At 39.3% G+C, this 25035-nt stretch overlaps 1 protein-coding gene and 1 pseudogene across 1 annotated transcript; both read right to left on the reverse strand.

The window, feature by feature from the left end:
• Positions 1 to 2592: 2592 nt before the first annotated feature.
• Positions 2593 to 3564, reverse strand: LOC132482162 (serine/threonine-protein phosphatase PP1-gamma catalytic subunit-like; annotated as a pseudogene).
• A 9298-nt stretch (positions 3565 to 12862) lies between these two features.
• On the reverse strand, positions 12863 to 23787 carry CTSK (cathepsin K). The gene is made up of 8 exons (XM_060090487.1): positions 23673 to 23787; positions 21969 to 22092; positions 21366 to 21488; positions 21128 to 21280; positions 19430 to 19648; positions 15821 to 15986; positions 15451 to 15556; positions 12863 to 13549 (listed from the first exon to the last, which is right to left on the reverse strand). Exons 2-8 carry the CDS (start codon positions 22089 to 22091, stop codon positions 13450 to 13452), a joined length of 990 nt encoding a protein of 329 aa, XP_059946470.1. The 5' UTR covers position 22092; positions 23673 to 23787; the 3' UTR covers positions 12863 to 13449.
• Between the last annotated feature and the right edge of the window lie 1248 nt (positions 23788 to 25035).

The following is a 25035-nucleotide window of genomic DNA, read 5'->3' on the forward strand; positions in this document are numbered from 1 at the left end:
GGTCTCTCCCGTTGTGGAGCACAGGCTCCAGACCCACAGGCTCAGCGGCCATGGCTCATGGGCCTAGCCGCTCCGCGGCATGTGGGATCTTCCCAGACCGGGGCACGAACCCGTGTCCCCTGCATCGGCAGGCAGACTCTCAACCACTGCGCCACTAGGGAAGCCCCCTTTTTAGCTATTTTTATGTATACAATTAAGTGGCATTAAGTACATTCATAATATTGTATAATTATTGCCACAGTCTATTTCCAGAACTTCTTTTTTTTTTAAATAGACTTTATTTTTTAGAATAGTTCTAGGTTCACAGCAAAATTGAGCTGAAAGTACAAAGAGTTCCAATATACTCTTCGACCCCACATACTCATAACCTCCCTCATTTAGAAATTGTTCATTATTCCAAACAGAAAATTTACACCCTTTAAAAAATAACTCCCCATTTTGCCCACCGCCCCCAGCTCCTGGTAATACCTCTAGTCTATTCTACTTTCTGTCTCTGTGAGTTAGTCTATTTTAAATGCCTCATGTAAGCGGAATCATTTGTCCTTTTGTGTTTGGCTTATTTCACTTATGTTTGCACTGTTCTTCCATGTTGTAGTATGTATCAACACTTCATTCCTTTTTAAGGCTGAATAATATTCCATTGTGTGTATATAGCACATTTTGTTAATCCATTCATCTGGTGATGAACACTTTGATTGTTTCTACCTTTTGGCTATTGTGAATTATGCTGCTAAGAACATTGGTGTACAAGTATCTGTCTGAGTCCATGTTTTCAATACTTTTTGATGTATATCTAGGAGTGAAATTGCTAGATCAATATTGTAATTTTATAGGGAATTCCCGGGTGGTCCATTGATTAGGACACCATGCTCTCCTGCCAAAGGCCAGGGTTCAATCCCTGGTTGGAGAATTGGATCCCACAAGCCCAGCAGCATGGCAAAAAAAAAAAAAAAAGGTAATTCTATGTTTAACTTTTTGGGGAACCTTCAAAACCACAACAGTTGCACCACTTTATGTTCCCACCAGCAATGTACCAGAGTTCCAATTTTTCCACATCCTTCCCACACTTGCTATTGTTTGCTTTTTTTGTAATAGCCACCATAATGAGTGTGAAGTGATATCTCATCGTGGTTTTGATTTGCATTTCTCTAAAGGATAGTGATGAGCATAGTTTCACGTGCTTATTGACTATTTGTCCATCTTTGGAGAAAAGTCTGTTCAAATCCTTTGCCCATTTTTGCATTGGGTTTTTTGAGTTGTAGCTCTTTATATATTCTGGATATTACTTTTAAAATCAGATATATGATTTGCAGACATTTTCTCTTATTTTGTGGGCTGTCTTTTGACTCTCTTGAGTCACTTTAAGTGTCTCACTTGAGACACTTTAATGCACAAAAGTTCTAAATTTTGATGAAGTCCAATTTATTTTGTTGTTGCTTGTACTTGTGGTGTCATGTCTAAGACAAGATCTATGTTTTTTCCTAAGAGTTTTATAGTTTTAACTCTTATATTTAGTTTTTTTAAACCATTTTGAATTAATTTTTATATATGGTGTGAGGTACCATTCCAACTTCATTCTTTTACATGTTGTCATCCAGCTGTCCCAGCACCATTTGTTGAAAAGACTATTCTTTTCCCTGTCAAATTATCTTGGCACCCTTGTTGAAACTCAACTGAACATAAATAAAAGAGTTTATTTCTGTATTCTTAATTCTATTCCATTGATCTATAAACCTATCCTTATGGCAGTAATACACGGTCTTGGTTACTACTGTTGGTTTGTAGTAAGTTTTGAAATTGGGAAGTATATTCTTTTTCAAGAACTTTATTCTTTCAACTCTATTCTTTTTCAAGATTGTTTTGGCTATTGTGGATCCCTTTAATGTTCATATGAATTTTAGGGTCAGCATGTCAATTTCTACAAAGAAGCCAGCCAGGATTTTTTTTTATCCAATAGTATGCATTTTATGACAATAACAGGTACAGACTGGGCACCCTAGGGCTCTCTTTATATCCTAAAGAAAATGAGCATTTACATTATTCATGGGCTGTACTGAATTTAAAAAAGATCAGTTGTACACTCACCCCTTAGACAGGATAAACTGTCCTGGGGTGTACAGCTTTAACACCTTCATTAAAGTTGTTTGCAAAAGGAACAGAGAACTAAACAAAACAAAACATTTTTCCTTGGGAGTGGAGAGTCATTTGCTATTATAACCAGCAAATACCATTTATTAAGTCAAAAATGGAAGGGGGCGGGACCACAAACACTATTTGAGCAAGCTGACCAACACACATTACAGTTTTAAAAATGAAGGTTAGGGCTTCCCTGGTGGCGCAGTGGTTGGCGGTCCGCCTGCCGATGCAGGGGACACGGGTTCGTGCCCCGGTTTGGGAGGATCCCACATGCCACGGAGCGGCTGGGCCCATGAGCCATGGCCGCTGGGCCTGCGCGTCTGGAGCCTGTGCTCCACAACGGGAGAGACCACAACAGTGAGAGGCCCGTGTACCGCAAAAAAAAAAAAAAAAAAAAAAAAAAGAAGGTTATATACTATATGTTATAAGTCCCAACAAAGAGTGTCAAAATGACATCTATTTCTTTGCTTGCTTTGTGATCATACCTCTTGGAGGTGTTACGGGTCTTGTGGCATCCGGCTTCTTTTTCTCTGCAGGCTTTAAAACCTGAAAAGAACACATTAGTGTTTCAACCACACTCATCATGGCACCCGCATCGTCAAACTCTCCACAATAATTGGGTGCAGAAAACAGAGTGACCAACTGCCTCTTTGCAAAAAATTCATATCCACCTTCAACCACCAAATGGGCTCTACATGTAAGATCTAAATCATGCTTATGGAGAAATTTTGCAACCACTTCTGCACCAAATGTGAAGAACACTCCTCTGTCATTTTCACCCCAGCCTAAGACACCTTTATTGGCATCAGACCACAAAAGATCACAAGGAAGACCTTGATCTTGTACATCAGTTGGTCAAATAATTCTCTGAATCTGCTCCATAGATTGAAGATCTGGTAATAAACCTCCATGACAGCAGAATATTTTCTCATGCACCAAGGCTGCTATCCATAAACAGTTAAAGCAGTCTGTGAAAGTTTTCCATAGTTTAATATTATATCTTCTTTTACATTCATCATAAAATCCATAAATTCTATTGATGCTGGCACATTCATGGTTTCCTCTAAGAAGAAAAAATTCTCGGAATATTTGATTTTGTAAGCCAGTAAGAGGCAGAGAGTCTCCAATGAGACTTTCCCCTGTCCACATAGTCCCCAGGAAACAGGTAATTGCTTTCTGGCGGGAAACCACCATACTCAAAAAGGTGAAGCAACTCATAGTATTGCCCATGGATATCACCACATATTCTGAGTGGTGCTTCAAGTTCTAGTAGGATAGGCTGACTGAGAAAGACGTCTCCAGACTTTAAGCACAGTTCATTCACACTTCATTCTCCTGTAGCTACATATTCTTACCAGGCTTGGACCCTCTCACTTTCAGCAGCCTTTGGATGATGCTGTCGATGTTGAGTATATCTGTATCCGCCATCGCCTTCCCACCGCTGACCCTGCAGCAGCAGCGCAGCCGCCGCCTCGCGCCCGGGATTCACACCTCCTTTCCCACGCCACAAGCACAGAGATGGTGGTGGCAGCGGTGGCAGAAGCCACGGCTGGATCCGCCCCCTGCGCAATCGCCCCGCTCCCTGCTTCATCCTTATTTCCCCAGAGGAACCACGAGAGCGAAGCCAGCTAGGATTTTGATAGGGATTGTTTTGAACCTATAGATCAATTTGGCAGAGTATTGACATCTTAATATTATCTTGTAGTCCATGAACATGCAATGTCTTTCCATTTTTTTAGGTCTTATGAATTTCTTTCCAACAGTGTTTTGTAGTTTTCAGAGTATAAGTTTTGCGCTTCTTTTTTTCTTTTTTTTTATTGAGGTATAATTGACATACAACATTACGTTAGTTTCAGGTGTACAAAGTAATGATTCAACATCTGTATGGATTGCAAAATTATTACCACAATAAATCTAGTTAACATCTATCACCACACACAGTTTCAGAATTTTTTTTCTAGTGATGAAAACTTTTAAGATCTACTTCCTTAGCAACTTCCAAATATGCAATACAGTATTATTAACTATAGTTGTCATCCTGTACATTACATCCCCATGAGGCAGGAGATAGATGGGCTCCAGATTAGACATTTACAACTGGCCGCCTATTTACATTTCTTGGGGCGAGAAAAAGACGAGCTTCAGGTTGGACACTCACAACTAGCCTCCTGTTTGCATTTCCTGAGACAGGAGGTAGGTGGGCTCCAGGTTAGGCATTTACAATCAGCCTCCTGTTTGCCCTCCAAAATGGAAGTAACAACAGAAACAGGGTAAATAGCCAGGCTTTGTCTCTTGTGGACACCTTAAGATAACAGTCATGGCACTAACAAAGAGGGGCAAAACCTCGCTTGAGTAAAGGATCAAAAGTCTCAGCTTCCCCCATCTCGTTGGGGCAAGGGAGACACTATACATGTGCAGAAAGGCTCCTTGGGGGGTCAAAAGTCCGGGGACAACGCCAGGCCATAATGAGTCTTGCTTCTCCCAGATGCCTTTTCATCGAGATCCATCTAGGCTGAGAGGTATGTGTGCACCTAGGGGGAGGGTCCTGAAACAAATAAGCCAGGGGAGACAAAAACAAGATGATTGGCCAGAAGGAAGACAAAGACCCCGAAGAACTGCCCTATATAAATGACATAATAGCCTCTTTACTGCGCTCCTCCTCATTAGGGAGGATGCCCACACCCTTTCTCTCCGGGTGTGTATCTCTGCCTTGCTTCTATCTTAACTAAACAAACTGTTTCTCTGTGTTCTCTCCCACTTGTTGTTGTGCTATGTCTCTAATAATAAACTTTGTACCTATTTTTACAGTTTTTTTACCTCCGTGAGAAATGCATTTTTCACTGGGGGCAAGAGCCAGAGAAAAATAGCTTCTAGCCTCTAGCCCTTGCTGGTCTGGTGGCTAGGATTCCCCGTTTTCATCCAGGCTACCCAGGTTCAATTCCTGGGCAGGGAATTAAGTTCTCACTTTGCGCCACCACTCACTGCTGCCTCTCTGAGATCACCCATGACTTATTTATTTTATAACTGAAGTTTGTTGCACTTCTTCAAATTTGTTCCTAAGTATTTTATTCCTTTTGATGCTATAGTAAATGGAATTGCCTTAATTTCATTTTCAGTTTGTTCTGCTACTGTATAGAGATCAAATTGATTTTTGTATAGTGATCTTGTACCCTGCAACTTTGCTGAGCTCATTTATTAGTTCTAATAATTTTTCAGTTAATTCCTTAGAATTTTCTGTTATCTACAAAAGCACAGCATCTTTGCTCTGTTAAATCCACATGTAGAGTCTCAGGTGTAAACAAAAAGAACAAAGAGTGTCGCTCATTATCCCATTACACAAAGGGTTAAATGGTAACCCAGTGCAGTGGCTTTCCCACCAACAGTGCTCCCTGAGGGGAATTCAGGATGGGAAAAATAGGATGAAACATTCTGTGCTTAACAGAGAGTTAAGATGCATACCTAAGGAAGAACTTCAATGTCCCCAGATTCTTGCATCTTCCATGTATAGAAAAGCACTAAAATAATTAACTTGAGAAATCTGTTCTTTGTGATTTGCAGTAATCTTTTACCAAGATGTATGCTTGACTACATGTATTTTCCAGCCAAAAAAAAAATCATATACATATTGGCTCCTCCCCCTAGCTCTTTGGAGCAGTCCCCTCAGAGCTACTGAGAGGCTATTTCCCAGGCTATAGTCCTCAGTAAGTTCCCTGAATAAAACTTAACTCACAACTTTTACCTTGTGTGTTTTTCTTTATGTCGACACAGGAAAGCAGACCTTAGGCTATAAATGTCCAGAGGTGAAGAATTAGATTCCTGAAGTCCGTGGACAAACTTAGTTTGTAAGTATTATGAAGGCTGTCATTGACTCATAAAGGCTTTTCAAGGGCATTAGAGCCTGAAGGTTCAGCAAAAAGGATATGTACTGTAAAAAAATAAAATTGCCCAGGAGTATTATAATACCTATGCCACTAAAAGTTAATGGGCTGGACTTTCCTGGTGGTGCAGTGCTTAAGAATCCGGCTGCAGTGCAGGGGACACGGGTTCAACCCCTGGTCCGGGAAGATCCCACGTGCTGCAGAGCAACAAAGCCCGTACACCACAACTACTGAGCCTGCGCTCTAGAGCCTAAAAGCCACAACTACTGAGCCCGTGTGCCACAACTACTGAAGTCCGTGTGCCTAGAGCCCATGCTCTGCAACAAGAGAAGCCACAGCAATGAGAAGCCCACAGACCACTAGAGAAAGCCCACGTGCAGCAAGGAAGACCCAAAGCAGCCAAAACTAAATAAAGAAAATTAAATTTAAAAAAGTTACTGGGCTGTCACTTGTAAGTTTTCATTTACTCCTCACAACATCTATGAAGGATAATGAGAAATAGAGTATATTGTGGTAGCTAAGAGCACTAGGACCTTGGATTCAGAAAGAGCAAGCAATCGGCCAAATCCAGAGCATAAGAGAGTCTACTGGACAAAGGACCTGGCTTCTCTATAAAATCAATTACAAGGGAAAAAAAAGTATGTGTGTCTGGGGGGAGTGTAGGGTGAGGAGGTGACTGTCAAAGAATACAGTAGACTTAACAACTAAATGCGATATGTAAAACTGTTTGGATACTAATTTGAGTAAACGAACAGTAAAAAGACACCTTAAACAATTGGAGAGGCTTTTAAATGGACTAAATATTAAATGATATTGAGAAATAATTATTAATTTTGTTGGATGTGCTAATGGCATGGTGCTTATATTAAAAAATTTCTCACTCAGAGATGTATAATGAGGGATTACACATGATCCCTCATTATATGAGTAAAGTAATATCTGGCATTTGCTTTAAAATACTGAAAAAAAATGAGGAGGGATAGATGAAACAAGACTGGAAAATGTTGATAACTGTTAACACTGGATGATGGGTATGTGGCACTTCACTCTACTACTCTCTCTCACCTTTCATATATATGTTTAAAATATTCTATAACCAAGTTAAAAATAAAAATAAATAATAAAATATATAAAAAGAGAGAGAAAAACAAAAAAGACCTGTTCTGCTTCCTGGCTCAGCCTGTTACTAGCTAGGTTACCTTGGGGAAGCTATTTGATATCTGTAAAATGGCAATAATAAGGATACGTAAAGCATTTAACACAGTATGGGCTGCATAGTTAAGCTCAATAAATGTTAGCTAATGTTGTTATTATGAAAGAAATAAAAAATATGTAATAACAGATTTGATTTATGGTAATTTTACAACTTCTTTGTGTCAAAATATCAATCATTAATTACAGTATAATTTGTAACTGAGAACACTGGAAACAATATAGATGTTCATTTATTGGAGTTTAAATAAATTATATACATTTTTATAAGGGAATTTCATGCATCTATAAAAAATAATCATATTTCTAAGTCAAGACCTATCAATTCTATCACTTAGCATCATTTTGGAGATATTACATAATGCAAACAGAAAAGAAAGAAATTAGAGGTAAAAATGAGAAAGAAAAAGGTAAAATTTACCTCTGTGGATGATATGCTTACATACTCAAAAAAAAAAAAAAATCAAAAGAATCAACTGAGAAATGTATAAACCAAAAGAGAATTCAAGGTAAGGTAGCTGAGTACAAAAACTAATATAATAGAAACCAATAGCTTTCAAATATACATCCAATTAGAAATTATATTGGAAAAGACCCCATTTAAACTGCAAAAATAATAAAAGATAAACTCCTTAGAAAAGAGGTTAGCAAGAAATGGGCAATATCTATAAGAAGGGCACAAAAGAATACTTGACAAAATATAAAGGCACCTCTTATTCTTAGATAGGAAGGTTCAATAGTATAAAGAGGTCAATTTTCCCTAATTAAAGATATAAATTTAATGTCATCCAAATAAAAATACCAGCAGAATTTTAGACAACTTGACAAGCTAATTCAATAGATCACATGGAAAAAAATAAAAAGCAAGAATCTTCAGGAAAAAATCTGAAAAAAGAGAGTAATAAGGGGAAGACTAACCTGACTAGATATTAAAACATTATAAACGTGTGATACTGGCCAAGGATAGATATACATATTGATGTACCAGAATAGAAAATCTAGAAATAAACCCAAATACATACAGGAATGAAATAAATTTGTTGCCCACATATCCATACAAAAGGAAGTTCTAAGGGATGTTCTTTAGGCAGAAAGACAAAAAAAAAATCAAAATAATAGAAATGTGTAAATTTGCCTAGTTGGAAGTCAGACATCTCTCAAGCTTGTCTTTGGTCCTTACAAAGCTCAACAAAAACTACTTGCAGATTATCGAATGTGGTCTCTCATGCCTACACATTTCAGTATACTGTTCTTTGTGTCTGAATGCCATTTTACATCTCCCAATCTGCCAAACCCATACCCAAGCTTCAAAAAAGTTCAAGAGTCATTCTGTCTTTATGTATTCTTTCTTTGAGAAGAAATAGAGTATGTGCGGTGTCTCCTAAATGTTGATTTTCCAATTTCTTGCATCTCCATTTTGTTCTTCATCTGTTATTTGTTCTTTACACCACTACCAGAGGAATATCGCTAAAATATAGATCTGATAGTGTCTTTCTTCTACTAAAAAAATATTTGCTGCCCACTAAATGCCTGAGTGTCTATAAAATAAAATATGAACTTCTAGGGACATGAGAGGCTTTCAAGGTCTTCCAGGACTCACCTCCAACCTACTTTCTGTCCTCAGCTCTACCATGTATATGTGTTTGCACCCTATATTTAGAGCCACTGCAGCCCTTACCATTCACACACACAGCTCTCTTGGTGCCTTTGTTCACCCAGAACCTTCAGCCTGATATGCCACCCTCCCTCCCCTAACCCTACTCCTCACCCCCAACCCAAATCTCTCCAATCCCTCATCCACCCCAATCCCTAGTCTTCTCTGCTCACTGAGATTTTTCAAAGCTATTTTCAATGAAACCACATCTAAAATCGATTAAGAATGACTCATTCCTGAGCTTCCATAATTCATGTTTATTTTATTATGGTTGATATTATTAATAATATTGATATCAGTTGTTTATATGTCTGTCACTAGTCTATAACATTTATAGAAGTCAGGGCCATGTCTTACTAATTTGTTTTATCCTGGTAGCTTTAAATACACTGCTTACCACATGGTAATAAATACTGACACACAAAAATAAATAATTTTTGCACAGCAAGAAATAAAGTAGGGCCTGACACATGGTAAGCATTCAGTAAATGTGAACTCTTTCTAGTGGTAATAACAGATGCTCAATAAACATTCTGTGAAAAATGGCAAAACCAGCTGTGCTGATTTATTATTAGCCAGCTAAGTTCTTTTAGAATTGATACTGCTTGGGAATCATTATAAAGTTTCAATTTCCTCTTTTGGTGACAGCAAAATTTTAGGTTCCAGAACCTCAGAAAGGGCCTTAAGATATTTTTCAAGTCTTAGGTTCATGTGTCACTTAATCTGGTCCCCATACAGATAGAATTAAGTATTGAAATATTTTTATATCCATTTAATCCCTGAAACTTAGTATAATTCTTTTTTTTACACTTTTCTGTTTTTAATACATGAAAGATTTACAAAATCATAATTAGTCTCCTTCAGCAGCTAGTGTGGCCAAGACAAATCACATCAAAAGTACTTGTCAACTTACTTCCTGTAGACTAGAGGATAAACAAGTCTCTCTCTCTTTTTTTTTTAACTTCTCTTTTTTTTTAACTTTTCAAGATAAATAAAGTATATATTATTAGGACTTTTCACAGCCAAAAGTCAATTTTTCACTTCCATTCCACGTGGAAATTTTTGCTGTGGCTTATTTGTTTTCACAGCTGTATGATATTCCATAGCATATCTGTTTCACAATATATTCATCCATTTTTCTCTTGCTGGACATTTAGATTGTTCTAGGTTCTTTTCCTCTTTCAAATGATTCTGCAATGTATTCTTCTGTGTGTCTCCTTATGCACATGTGGGAAAGTCTCTAAAGATGGGTAAGTACTTCCTCATTTTGTTTTTAAAAATATATATATTTATTTATTTGTTTGTTTGTTTTTTTGGCTGCTTTGGGTTTTCATTGCAACGCCCTGGCTTTCTCTATGAGATCAGGCATCTTTTCCTGTATTCATTAGCTTTTTAGATTTCTCCTGTGGATTGCCTGTTTGTATCTTTCACCTAATTTTCTATGATTTGTTTTTATCTCATCAATCTGTAGTTTGTTTGTTTTTACATATACATTCTAGATATTAGTCTTCTGTTATTTATAGGCTATGTCTGCTCAGGTCCTCCAAGAAGCAGACACCAAGAGGGAATTAGAAGTACAAGACAGTTACTGGGGGTCAATGCTTCTGAAGGGTAATGGGAAAAGGAACAGGAGTGGTTGGGAAGAATCTTTAGACCCCAGTGCAGCTCTTGATACCGTCTTATTGTGGCTTCTCCTTTGCCTTTGGATGTGGGGTATCTTTTTTGGTGAGTTCCACTGTCTTCCTGTCGATGACTGTTCAGCAGTTAGTTGTGATTCTGGTGCTCTCGCAAGAGGGAGTGAGCGCACGTCCTTCTACTCCGCAATCTTGAACCAGTCTCTTAGTACAATTCTTTATACTGAGTAAGCATTTTAAAAATGTTGGTTGTAATGTAAAAGTATGAGATTAGATCACTCCCTAATACCATACACAAAAATAAGCTCAAAATGGATTAAAGACCTAAATGTAAGGCCAGACACTATCAAACTCTTAGAGGAAAACATAGGCAGAACACTCTATGACATAAATCACAGCAAGATCCTTTTGGACCCACCTCCTAGAGAAATGGAAATAAAAACAAAAATAAACAAATGGGACCTAATGAAACTTCAAAGCTTTTGCACAGCAAAGGAAACCATAAACAAGACCAAAAGACAACCCTCAGAAAGGGAGAAAATATTTGCAAATGAAGCAACTGACAAAGGATTAATCTCTAAAATTTATAAGCAGCTCATGCAGCTCAATAACAAAAAAACAAACCACCCAATCCAAAAATGGGCAGAAGACCTAAATAGACATTTCTCCAAAGAAGATATACAGACTGCCAACAAACACATGAAAGAAGGCTCAACATCATTAATCATTAGAGAAATGCAAATCTAAACTACAATGAGATATCATCTCACACCAGTCAGAATGGCCATCATCAAAAAATCTAGAAACAATAAATGCTGGAGAGGGTGTGGAAAAAAGGGAACACTCTTGCACTGCTGGTGGGAATGTGAATTGGTACAGCCACTATGGAGAACAGTATGGAGGTTCCTTAAAGAACTACAAATAGAACTACCATATGACCCAGCAATCCCACTACTGGGCAGATACCCTGAGAAAACCATAATTCAAAAAGAGTCATGTACCAAAATGTTCATTGCAGCTCTATTCACAATAGCCCAGAGATGGAAACAACCTAAGTGTCCATCATCGGATGAATGGATAAAGAAGATGTGGCACATATATACAATGGAATATTACTCAGCCATAAAAAGAAACGAAATTGAGCTATTTGTAATGAGGTGGATGGACCTAGAGTCTGTCATACAGAGTGAAGTAAGTCAGAAAGAGAAAGACAAATACCATATGCTAATACATATATATGGAATTTAAGAAAAAAAAATGTCATGAGGAACCTAGGGGTAAGACAGGAATAAAGACACAGACCTACTAGAGAATGGACTTGAGGATATGAGGAGGGGGAAGGGTAAGCTGGGACAAAGCGAGAGAGTGGCATGGACATATGTACACTACCAAACGTAAAATAGATAGCTAGTGGGAAGCAGCCGCATAGCACAGGGAGATCAGCTCGGTGCTTTGTGACCACCTAGAGGGGTGGGATAGGGAGGGTGGGAGGGAGGGAGATGCAAGAGGGAAGAGATATGGGAACATATGTATATGTATAACTGATTCACTTTGTTATAAAGCAGAAACTAACACACACACATTGTAAAGCAATTATACTCCAATAAAGATGTAAAAAGAAAAAAATGTTTGTTGTAAATGTCCATCAACAGATGAATGGATAAAGAAGAAGTGGCACATATATACAATGGAATATTACTCAGCCATAGAAAGAAATGAAATTGAGTTATTTGTAGTGAGGTGGATGGACCTAGAGTGTGTCAGACAGAGTGAAGTCAGAAAGAGAAAAACAAATACCATATGCTAACACATATATATGGAATCTAAGAAAAAAAAATGTTCATCCCACTGATGAACCTGCAGGGCAGGAATAAAAACGTAGACATAGAGAATGGACTTGAGGACACAGCGGGAGAAGGGGAAGCTGGGGTGAAGTGAGAGTAGCATCTACATATATACACTACCAAACGTAAAATAGTTAGCTAGTGGGAAGCAGCAGCATAGCACAGGGAGATCAGCTTGGTGCTTTGTGACTGCCTAGAGGGGTGGGATAGGGAGGGTGGGAGGGAGGCTCAAAAGGGAGGGGATATGGGGATATATGTATGCATATGGCTGATTCACTTTGTTGTACAACAGAAACTAACACAGTATTGTGAAGCAATTATACTCCAATAAAGATCTATTAAAAAATAATTAAAATGTTGGTTGAAGGGATGAACAAATAAATGAATTAGGACAAACTGTTTATGCAACAGAATCTCCAGACAAACTGTGAGCACATCACATATAAGGAATATGTTTTGTTCATCTTTTTGTCTCCAGCACCTAGCATGGTATCTGACACAAAATGAATGTTTACTAAATAGCTATTTATTAAATTAGAGATAAGTGATAAGTACAGTTTACTTTATAAATGCAAAGAAGGAAAAACAAAACACATTTGTTGTATCATGTAACCTTGTACCAAAGATTTATGAATAGATTTATTAATGGGGTGGAATTTCTACCTTGAAGATATAGAAGTAAATGTGGAGACTGAGAAGTCAGGTCACCTTAGTCCTCTAGAGTGGTTAAAGCTAACTAGTCCCTGTGAATGAGAATCTAGTCTAGCTGAAGATCTCTAGCCTCTATTTACACAACATTGGCCCCAGGACAACACAGTCAGGGCAGGCTGTGGTCACATCTCTTAGCCTAAGAATGCATACCTGTTAGGGAAATTTCCTATTTCTAATGAAAAAATAAAGACCTTGGGTGGAGAGAAGAAAAGTAGTAGGAGTGTCACTTGAAGCACAAACAAACATGGAAACTGAACAGACAATCTCTGTATCATTACATCTTCTTCAAGAAAGGCACACCAATTCCCTTCCAAGGTATATCAGTATGTTGCACCATTGTGGAAGGAATGGAAGAGCAGGATGGGGTTGGCTGGCCGAAGTCACATCTTGGGGAAGCTGGCCAGGTTGGCAATGCCACAAGCGTTGTTCTTGTTCCGGGCCATGAGGATATAGCCTTTGTTTCCCCAGTTTTCTCCCCAGCTGTAGGACCAAGCAAGGAAAATACTTAGTACCCTCAGTTTATTCAATAAAACATTTACTGAGTATTGTACCTGAGTATAGGTACCGATGTGTTACAAAAATGAATAAGACAGTTTTTACCTTTAAACAGTTTAAAGTCAAGAAATGGAGGCATAGTGCTATAGGAGAAATATCTTCTGACCAAGGGGATCAAAAAGGGCTTAACAAAAAAGGTGGCATTTGAGCTGAGCCCAAAGGCGGATAGAATTTGGACCTGTGGAAATGGAAGCCAGCAGGGGAGTGTGAAATGAGTAACAGAGGCAGGAAAGCATGGGACATGTGTTAGGATCATGTAGCTGAAATACAGGGTGCTTGACAGGGTGTAGTGGGAGATCAGGTTGAGTGATCTTTACTGCCAGGCTAAAGAGTTTGACTCTCTGGCCCATGATAGTAGAGGAGACACTGCAGTTTTCTGATTGGGAGAGTAAAATCATTCAACTTGTGTTTTATGAAGAGTAATCTTGAAAATGTGAGTCTAGAGCATAAGAAAGAGGCAAGAGAGGCTGAAGCTGGTGATCTTGGTTTCATAGAAGAAATGAATGAAGCTATGAGAATTGATGAGATTGCTAAGGAGACGAGTGGAGAGACTGGAAGATTAGATACAGGTAGAAAAAGACAGAGACAGAGACAGACAGAGAGAGGGAAGATTGGTCTATACATCTTCCTAAATTGTTTTCATGAGTTTTTTGTCCTTTCTCCCCAACCAGAAAATTCACCAGTTACCCGGTACATTTTACTTAAGACTTTTACCCTACCACCGTTCCCTTCTCCAGGGGTCCCCAATGATCCTGATCCTGCCTAGGTGTGTCCTTTATTCTTCCCAGCTCTCTTGGCACTTGATCAAGAAAGGACAGGGTAAGTGCTTGGGCTGGGAGTCGAGAAAGGGAGAACACAAGACAGAAGCTGTGGGAGAAGGAACATCCTCTTAGAAAGGTGCTCAGGTTCACTCTTAATTGGAACTGTGATATAAAAAATTGCTTCAGGCTTGAAGCAACTCGCAGCCTTACATTCTATCCTGCCAGCCCTCCAGGGAGCAAACACAACTTGGTTATACTACTGCATTGGCCTGTGCACTCCCCAGAGTCTAGGACCCCTGCTCTTTGGAGGGCACCAAGGACAGAAAATTTAATCAGTGCTACTGCTAGGCTGGTGTTGACCAATGAGGAAAGAAATAGAATAACTACCCTAAATCTGCCCCCCTACAAAGTCACAAAGGGCTAAAGAGAAATGGGGAGCCAACTACTAATAATGTGTAGTTTTATTTGTTCCCAATAATAGAGAGGGAAACACTAATTTTTGTTGTTGTTGCTCATATCTACTTTCTGAAAAGAATTTCTCTTCACAGACTTCAAAATCTTTGGCCAGTTCTTATATATGTCTATCCTAAGTGTATCTGGAAGGGCAAAAAGCTGCACAAGAGGATACTAAACTTTTACTTTGTTTATACTGTACCCTACTGCTTATAGACAGACTGATGATGGAAACCTCTGTAAAAAATCAATCACATTAGAGAGAAAAGAAAGAAAAAACTATAATTCCAAAGTTCCTGCTGGTTCTTGGTGTTACTTTATGTTCTCATTTAGCTAGGTCTGTCTTTCTTAGGGGGCTATGAGATCACTGAAAACAGACACCTGCTCATGTGTTTGTGACTAAGCACCTTGGACATATGGCAGCTGCCCAACACATACCTTTAGTATTCTTGTCTGGTCATTAAATGTTAGAATTAATAGCCTCTGATTGGGAAGGTAGAATTGAAACATCTGAGAAAACTTCCTCTTGATTTAAGAGAAAGAAAGGAATATTGGGAAGTTGGAGTTGAGGGTGAGTGTTAAGAGGATGACATGTAGCGTTCCCATCATTACCTGTTTTTAATTATCCAGTGCTTGTTTCCCTTCTGGATCCCGTATCCCACTGCCAAAACTGCATGGTTCAGATTATCGCTATTGCAGTTTTCATCGTAATACACACCTAGGAAACAAACTATCAAGGTGAAGCTTTCTGCAATCCAAGGGTCGCCCTGTGAGGTCTCCCACTCTAGGAGACCCTCTGTAGAATCCCATCCCAGTCAGGAGGGCTTACGACAGAGATGCTCTGTGCTGTGGCAGCTGTTTCTCCCTGGCAGACTCAGTCTTTATGGAAACAAGTACTGAAAATGCTCAGTACCCTTTGAGAAGCTGCCCAGCCCACGTCATAAGAGACGGTTGATTGTGCTCCATAGGAACAGTGCCTTACCTTTTCTGTAAAACTGGAAGGAGGTCAGGCTTGCATCAATGGCCACAGAGACGGGTCCCACTCGGGCCACTGCCCTCTTCAGAGCTTTTTCATTTCCCTCAGGGATCTCTCTGTACCCTCTGCACTTAGCTGCCTTGCCTGTTGGGTTGTACATACAACTTTCATCCTGGAAAAAACAGGTTGAAATAGGACTAGGACTAAGCAACAGGCAGTGAATCAGTGAGTGAGGAGTTCTGCCAATGTTTTGGGTGATGTCAGTGCACTAACAGGGGCAGCAGACTAGAGTCTCTAGAAAGGGTCTGTTCTCTGCTCACCATTTTAGAAACTATAAAAAAAAAGAATATGAAAAGTGGATACCTTGTACCATACACAAAAATCAGCTCCAGGTGGTTTTAAAACATAAATGTGAAAGGAAACACTGTAAAACTTAAAAAAGAGAATATTTTTTAATTTCTACCTCAGGGTAGAGAAAGATTTCTGAAATAAGATTTTTTTAAAAGCACAAATCATCTTCTGGCAATGTAGTATGTGTGATCCTCAGGAGGCAGGGAGGCAGCAGCTGCTGTGTGGGGAGGAGGCCAATGCCAAGCCCCAGCTAGAGGGAGGACATTGGCCCCATGCACATATAACAGGCAAAGGGTTCTGGCTGGACCCTTGCGCTCTCATGAGATAAAAGCACATAACATGACACTAAAACAAATTAATAAAGAACTTAGCAATTCAGCCTGTGAATTTCCAGTGTTATGTTTTGCAGGTCTAGTTAACGATGATATGTTTCATTGTCAAGCCACAATTATGGAATCTAATGGGAACCCATATCAAGGCGGTGTATTCTTTTTGGCAGTTCATTTTCCTACAGACTACCCCTTCAAAACCCTGAAGTTGCATCTACAAGAATACATTGTCTAAATATTAACAATAATGGCAGCAGTTGACATGATATTCTAAGATTACAGTAGTCTCCTGTCTTAATAATTTCTCAAGATTCCTTTGTTATCTGCCATATGATCCAAACTCTTGATGCCTCCTAGTGCCAAAAATTGCATAGATCTACAAGTAAAATAAAATATCTAAGGAATGGATTTGGAAGGATACCACGTGATGATACTTTAAAGTAAAAATAACCTGCATTATGGCTGGAATGAACTTAAATTACTGTATTATCTGGCTGCTGCCCTATCAGATCTCTTCTTTTTTTTAATTTTGTTTTTCTTTACCTCCTTCCATTCATTTACACGTTCATATAAGAAGTTCTTTCAGTTTTGGACAATAACTGCTTTTAAAAACTGTAAAGTAGAAAAGAGAACAGTTGTCCAAGATTCAGAATGTTAAAAATGGAACACATGTTTTATATGGCTAATTCTTCATTTTAATTATTATGAGACCAAAATCATTGCACATTTCTCTAAAATGCTGACGAGATCATTTGAGGGGGTAGGAGAACAGAGATTATAAGTCAATTGCTCCTTCTATTCCAAAATAGGGTTTCAAATGTTATGTAATTTTCCTTTAAATTATTCAGAGTTTCTGAGTTATTAGTTAAACTGTCTCTCAACAGACTGGTTAATATAGTACTGAATAAATGATGCAAGCTGTCAATGGATAAGTGATCAACTACTAGCTCTAATAATATTTAAGTTATGTTTTTAATATAGTTAGACAACCCTTTAAATTGGTTGCCTGGATTAATCAATATGAAAAAAGTTATAAGCGGCATGTGGGATCTTCCTGGACCGGGGCACAAACCCTTGTCCCCTGCAGCGGCAGGCGGACTCTCAACCACTGCGCCACCAGGGAAGCCCAGGATTTATTTAATTTTTTTGATGTCAAGTGACAACAAAAAGTTGTCAGAAGAATATTTGACAGTTTACAAAAGAATATTTTACCATGCCCAGGTTATCTCACTGACTGGCCTGATGTACTCAGAATTCAAAAGCTAACCTTTTAGGACAGCTTCAGTGTGCTGTGCATTACGGCAGCAGCCCCAGGGTCAGATATGGACTGGGGACCCAGCAGTTCTGAGAACTGTACACAGAGTAAAGAAAAAGCTTTCCACACACAACCTCCAACTTCTCTGACTTATTTACCTGACAGCTAAAAAACCATAACATGGAATACTAATGGCATGACATTTATGAAATGCAGTAGTTTTGATGTGGCCAATGTCACAATGATGTGCTGAAGTGACATTACTATGTAGGTTGCTGAATATCCAGTAAAATGGATCTGTTCAGTCATTTACATTAATGAGCATTTTGTTGCAGGAGGTACCATTTCAGATGACTAAACACGAATAAATAAAACTCGTTGTTACTGGATTTTTTAAAGGCACAAATTGCAAAAGAAAAAAACTAATAATTTTTCTACACTAAAATTAAGAACATTTCTGGATTGAAAGACGTCATAAAGAGAATGAAAAGAAAAACAGACTCACAACACACATAGTATTAGTATCCAAATATCTTTTTTAAATTCCTAAAAATCAGTAAAAAAGAGAGCACAACCTAAAGATGGGAAAAGATATAAACAGTCAATTCACTGAAGAAGAAATGCAAATGGCCAGATAAGCATACGAATGAAGAGATGAATCAATAGGATTTCTTATACTGTGCAGGTGGGAAATACAAATTTTTCCAAACACTTTGGTAAACAATTTGACATTATCTAGTAAAGAGGAAGATGCACATACCCCAAGACTCAGACAATTCTATTCCTAGATATTATATTCTAGTAAAGAAATTCTTGTACAAGTGCATAGAAGACATGCCTGGGAATGTTTGCAGCAGATAAACAGATCCAATAGATAGATCTTGGCTCTGCTACATAACTAAAGGTGTGAGTTTGAATATGCTATTTTATCTCTTTAAGTGTCAATGTCCTCACCTATAAAGTGAGGATAAGGGTACTTTACAGGGCTTTTATGAGAATTAAATGAGAACATGCACTAAGTACATGGCTTAGCACATGGTAGCCATCATTTGTATTACTCAGACTTGTTATCCCTGCTTCAAAGGCTCTTATTGCAAAGGCCCCATATTATATTATCTATCAACCCCATGTATATAAAAAGCCCTCAGATCTTCTTCCTTTTAGATAAGAAAGATCTTCCTATTACTAAAGGACCTTATAGGAGGAAGTGAGTTGATCTCTAAAACTGCAATAAATATGAAGCAACTTGCTTTTTCTCTCATTTTATACGTTAGCATGTTAACTTACATAATTTGCTTAAATGTTCCCCAAACCCACACTGAGATCATACAAATTAAGGCCAAGTGATTCATGAAATTAGCATGGTGGGCCTGGAGATTTGTGATAGGAGTGGAGGAGTTGAGCAGAGAGTTACAGAGACTGACTCAGAGATCTATGGGGTAACCTGTCCTCTGTTTTTTCTTCAGGGCAGAGAGGCAGATAGGAACCATGGTAGCCTAAGCTCCCCAAATTCTCCCAGACTGTGGGAATCTTCTTGGCCTTCTGTGGGAAATTATCCCATCAAGAAGGCTGGATAGGGTAACAGAAAACAAGATTTCTAGACTTCTTTCCGGTACAAAATGTCATGCTGGGGAAGGAGGAGCCATTACAGAGCTGTATGACTGCATGGGACAGTCTCACCTGTCCAACATATGGGTAGGCATCTTCAGAGTCAATGCCCCGGTTCTTCTGCACATACTGGAAGGCATTGGTCATGTAGCCCCCTCCACAGCCATCATTCTCAGACACACAGTCCACCAGGTTCTGTGGACTCAGATTTAAGAGTTTGCCAGTTTTCTTCTTGAGTTGGCCCTCCAGGGCACCCACAGAGCTAAAAGCCCAACAGGAACCACACTGACCCTGAGAGGCATAACAGAGAAACTATCAGTCATTGCTGTTCACACTTTTTGTTTCTTCCTTCTACCTGCCTGGTGAAATTCCATATGTTTTATAAATTCCAGCACCTGTCCCCTTTGCTGTGAAGTCTTCCTATTTCCCTTCATTTAACCTTTGTTGCAGTGTTCTATTGCTATTGTTGCTATTGATAACTGTGGTTACTATTGTTACCATTAGCTGTAGTAAAGCAGAGTACAGCTCTTCCTCCAATGAATCCATCATAAATTGAAAACATAGTAAGTCAAAAATGCACTTAATACCCCTAACCTACTGAACATCAAAACTTAGCCTAGCCTACCTTAAATGTGCTCAGTACACTTACGTTAGCCTTCAGTTGGGTAAAACCATCTAACACAAAGCCTATTTTATAATAAAGTGTTGCATATCTCATGTAATTTATTGAATACTGTACTGAAAGTGAAAAACAGACTGGTTGTAAGTGTATTGGTTGTTTACCCTCGTGATCATGTGGCTGACTGGGAGCAGTGGCTCTCTACCACAGGCCAACATCAAGAAAAGGTTTCGTACCACATATCCTAGCCTGGGAAAAGATCAAAATTCAAAATTTGAAGTACAGTTTCTATGGAATGCCTATCACTTTCACATCATCATGAAGTCAAAAAATCATAAGGTGAACCATCAGAAGTTGGGGACCATCTATACTGGTTTTGTAACGCACTAGATTTGTAACCTTGGGTAAATTACTAAACCTCTCTGTACCTCACTTTCTTTATGTGAAAATTGTGGATAATAACAATATACTTAATGGAATTATGAGAATTTAAAAAGTTAATTCATGTAAAGGATGAATTATTATGTGTAATAATAATAATCTCTCAAAAAGTGCTAGCTATTATTATTAGTGTTTGTTCAGCTAGATTATACATTTTTCTTTCTTTCCTGTTCTATTTTTTAAGACTGGGGATTTCTTGAGGACACAGGTTATATCTTAGTCATCTTGAATCTCTACTGCCTAGCACTATATCTGGTAGGTTCTGAAAAAAATGTGTTTCTTGAATGAATGTTAAATCAAGTGTTCATCTGGTGGATAAGATCAGCCTTGTTAAGGTTGTGGGAAAACTTACATTCTCATGCTGGTAAGAATGTAAGATCGTACAAACTTTTTTGGAAAGGATTCTGTGACCTACTGATTCCAATTTTGGGATTTGTTTTGCATAAATATTTGTATATATTCACAAAAATATATGCACACAGGTGCTTACAGCAACACTTTGTAGAAAAGAAAAAACAGAAATAACCTAAATGTACAAAAACAGATGATGAGTTAAATAACAGAATAGACTTTACTCTCTTAGCAGGGGGAGAGGTAACTTAATTCTTTGCCCTCTTTTCCTGATGCCCTCCTACCTTAAGAACAAAGAAGCAGAAGAAGGGAGAGGTCATGCCAGTTTCCATACCCACACCCAAGAGGAAGGAGGGTACCTGGTTTTTGACAGGAGTAACATATCCCTTCTTCCGATAATCAACAGAGTCTGGGCTGCCTTCCCAGTCTGGGATATAGAGGGTGTCATTACTGCGGGAATGAGAGGGGGGTATTTTGAGTCCAGTCATCTTCTGAACCACTTCTTCACTGGTCTGGGACGAAGAAGAAAGAGGCCAGGCATAAGCAGGGAACCAAGACAAACAGGGCAGGCAGACCAGGAGCAAGGGATCAACTCACCATATCCCCCAAATGGTTCATGGCCAGTTCATATGTATGGACACCAAGAGAGGCCTCAAGATTATGGATGGAAATATGCTTCAGGTTTTTTTCCCAAATTAAACGCCGAGAGATTTCATCCACCTAAACAGAGAATAGTCAGTATTGGCATAGACTGTGTCCTGTGTACAAAGTTATCTACATAATACTGTGGAGGTTTCTAGAAGAGATTAAATTTACAATCATAGAGGGTTTACAATCCAGTTGGGGAACTGACCATGGGATTATTAAGAGCATGCAAAAGAAATATATAAAACAAATAATAGAATGCAAAGCTCTGGAGAGACATATAGGGAAAAAATTGCTTATGGATTAATAGCATTAATCTGAGGCGGCTTCCCAAAAGAGAAATATAAGACAGTTATGAAGAAAAGGAAGGACTTGATGGAGGGTGAATTGAGGAGTAGTAATGGAAAGTATATGTTAACAGTTAGGGACCAGGGGCAGGTTTGCTTTGGTTGTAGTGGTTAAAGTATTGGGGTTGAAGAAGGGAGTCTGGAAGCTAGGATTAGATGTCTCAGGTTCCAACCCTCCCACCATGTTCCCCTCCAGGTTCCCAGGCACCTTGCCGTTATACTGCTTTCTGTAGGTCTTCTTCCATAGCTCCCACTGGGTGTTCAGCATCTCCTCGGGGTACAGAGCAAGGCTCACCACAGGCAGCAGTAGTAGAACCTTGAGCCCCCACATCCTGGAGAAGGGGATAATTAGGGGACACTCTTCTATTTGCCCAGAGGTTCCTAACCCGGCTTGGGATGAGGAAATAGCTGGAACCATATTCTCAGACAGGTGGTTCTTAACCTTTGGTACTCATAGACTCCCATGACAAGCTAATAAAAATTTTCAACCCACTTTAGGCCCTCTTACCAGAAAAATGAAGCACACACAATAATTCTGGGGAGTTCATGAACCCAAAGTTAAGAACGCCTTCCTCTGGACCACGAGGCAGAGGAAAACTAGGCTTTACAAGGAAGGTAGACAGGGATTGAGGATGACTTCCATATGATAAAAACAGTGATAGTCAGGAGGGTTCTGGGTTTGGGTGGGATGCTGATACATCTGGTTACAAGTATTTTGACCTAGGGAGATCCCACACACACACACACATATACACATACACACAGATACACTTGAACAGATAACCAGCAATGGGGTAGAAAATGGACAATCAGGATGGGACAACACCTGTCTGCTCCAGTGTCCCCAGCAGACTTGGAGGAGATAGACAAGGTAAGTGCAGGGTGGGATGAGTGGGGCCGGAGAATACACAAAGGAGTGATTTTCAGCTAAGTTTTGTTTCCTGATCATTTCTTCAAGGCATTCTTTTGTTTCTTGCCTAAATTCTGATACTTCTCCTGATCTTGCCAGGAGAGGACAAGGGAAAAGCTGACAGCATTTCCTATTCTCGAACTATGAGTTGTTTACTGTCTCCTCAGTCTTCTTATGCATTTCTTCCTCCTTTCTCTTCCTGCTCCTTCCTCAGGCAGGAAACTGTCCTAATCTCAACCAGCTGCTGTGGGCAGGAATGTTTTTCTTTCTTTTTCTGACCCAAAACCCCACAAAACCTCTGTGACTGCCTCACAGGACAAAAAGCCTCAGAACCAAAGTTTGTTAGAAGAAAGTAAGACAGAAAAGCAATGTTCTGTGATTATTAGATACACAGCTTTTCAGAAGTTTACTCTAGCTTCATTCACTTCTCGCAGTGTCTTGCTAATTTCATGTCCTCCATTTTAAGAGCAAGTTAGTCTGCATCAAGTCACACAGCTTGCATAAATTTTGAATTTATAGTCCATTTTTGTGTAATCTTTGCAAACTGGCAAAATGTCCAGGAGGACGTTTAATATCTGGAGTGTTAAGGGCTTTGGGATGTCTCAAACAGTAGGAAGACCTTACTGAGCTACCACCTCCCTGCACCACTCCTCCCTGCTAGTGAGTTAACCCTTTTGGTACCTGCCCACCCCCCCGCACCCCCCCCCAAAAAAATATCAACCCTGAGAGGTCACTCCTTGAGGGATGGGGAAAGGATGCCCTATATTCTTTGCTTTCACTAATAACCATGTATATATATACACAAACCATAAAAGGAGTCCTAAAGATTTCCAGGCAGATTTTACTTAGCCAGGAAATAACCTAAGAAGGGCATCACTGTTTTCATCTGCAAAGCCTATAAAGTTCATTTTGATCCCCAAGTCACTACATTCCTAATATTCCTAAAAATGGAGAACTGAAAGGAATGAGAAGCTACAAGATCTAGGAAGTTGAAAATGTTACCTGCTGATGGGGATCTGTTCTCTGGGCTGTCTCGGCAGAGAAGTGTGGATAATGTGGGCGGATGGCTAGGGGTGCTGGATTTATTCCACCAGGATTGCGGAAGTCAACTCTAGCTGTTGGCTGGAAAATTTGGATGGGGAGGGCAGTGGAGATAGAAATGCTAAGAGAGGGGGATTAGGGAGGAGGGAAGGAGGCAGCAGGTTTGTATCGTTTCTGCGTGCGCATATGGAGCATGTGTGCCAGGGCAGAGAGTTGTTAGGTATTTAGTTTCACGTGGCTGCCTGCCTTTGAGAGCAGACAAAAAAAAAAGACCTCAATACATATTATCCAAGTTGCAGCTTACCTTCTCTCTCGTGGACAAAATATTATTTATTATACTGGGGGATTACAACTTTCCCAGCCCCTTTCCTGTTATTATTCATCTCTCCAACTTTGAAACCTGTTTTCCAATATGTCTGACCCTCACATGAGGGATGAGGAAATGAACACAAAAGGCTAGAAAAAAGTATGTAAGGGAAGTCACAGGCTCCAAAATCATTTGTATTTTATAAACTTGTTGACTAAAAGTTGTCATTGCTTCCAGGCAGGGGAATATCTTTCCCAGACTAACATGGTTTTGCTGAGGAAGGATACGTCCAGAAAAGTCCAGATGAAACCAGTTCTAAAAGTAACCATAAACAGTATCCCTGGTTATTTATGACAGCACTTGAATCAATGCCATAAGCACTGACAAATTCACATGTGACTTCTTTGTTGCTAAAACTCTCAGATGGTGGGATGCCTGATGAACATTATCTGTCTCAATTATTAAAATCCCCGATCCAGGTCCAGTCATATGAGCTTCACCAAATGCTTCCCTCAACATCCAGGCATGTGACAGATCATAAGAATCTAGTCCCTAAACCACAACCCCAAACATTTTCTTCCATAAACAGATGTGTGCGAAGAGGAAAAGGGGTCCTGGGAACAAAAAGGATAACACATGGGACCTAGAGTCAGTTTCTAGCTGATTACACACACAGACCCTCAAGAACACAGGCTTATGCTTATGGGTTTTTAAAATTTCCTAATGAAACACATTGTCCTAGAGGGAAACTAGGTCTAGACCTGAATAGTTTAAATTTCCGCATCCCTGATTCCTTTAAATCCAGAAGTGCCCTATTGGTCTCAAGTCCCAACTTTCCCCCTCTCCCAAGGACTTGGGCAATCCCCCACCCCCCACCCCATGGTCAGATGTCTCTGATGATTTTACTCAGAATGAGTCAAGATCAGGAGGACAACCAAGGAATGCTGAGTGATCAGAGCCCTATGATTTCTGATTCCTGAAATTATAGACATACTGTGCTTTTATGTTTGTATATTT

This window comes from Mesoplodon densirostris, chromosome 2, assembly GCF_025265405.1.
Source record: "Mesoplodon densirostris isolate mMesDen1 chromosome 2, mMesDen1 primary haplotype, whole genome shotgun sequence".
Lineage (NCBI taxonomy): Eukaryota > Metazoa > Chordata > Mammalia > Artiodactyla > Ziphiidae > Mesoplodon > Mesoplodon densirostris.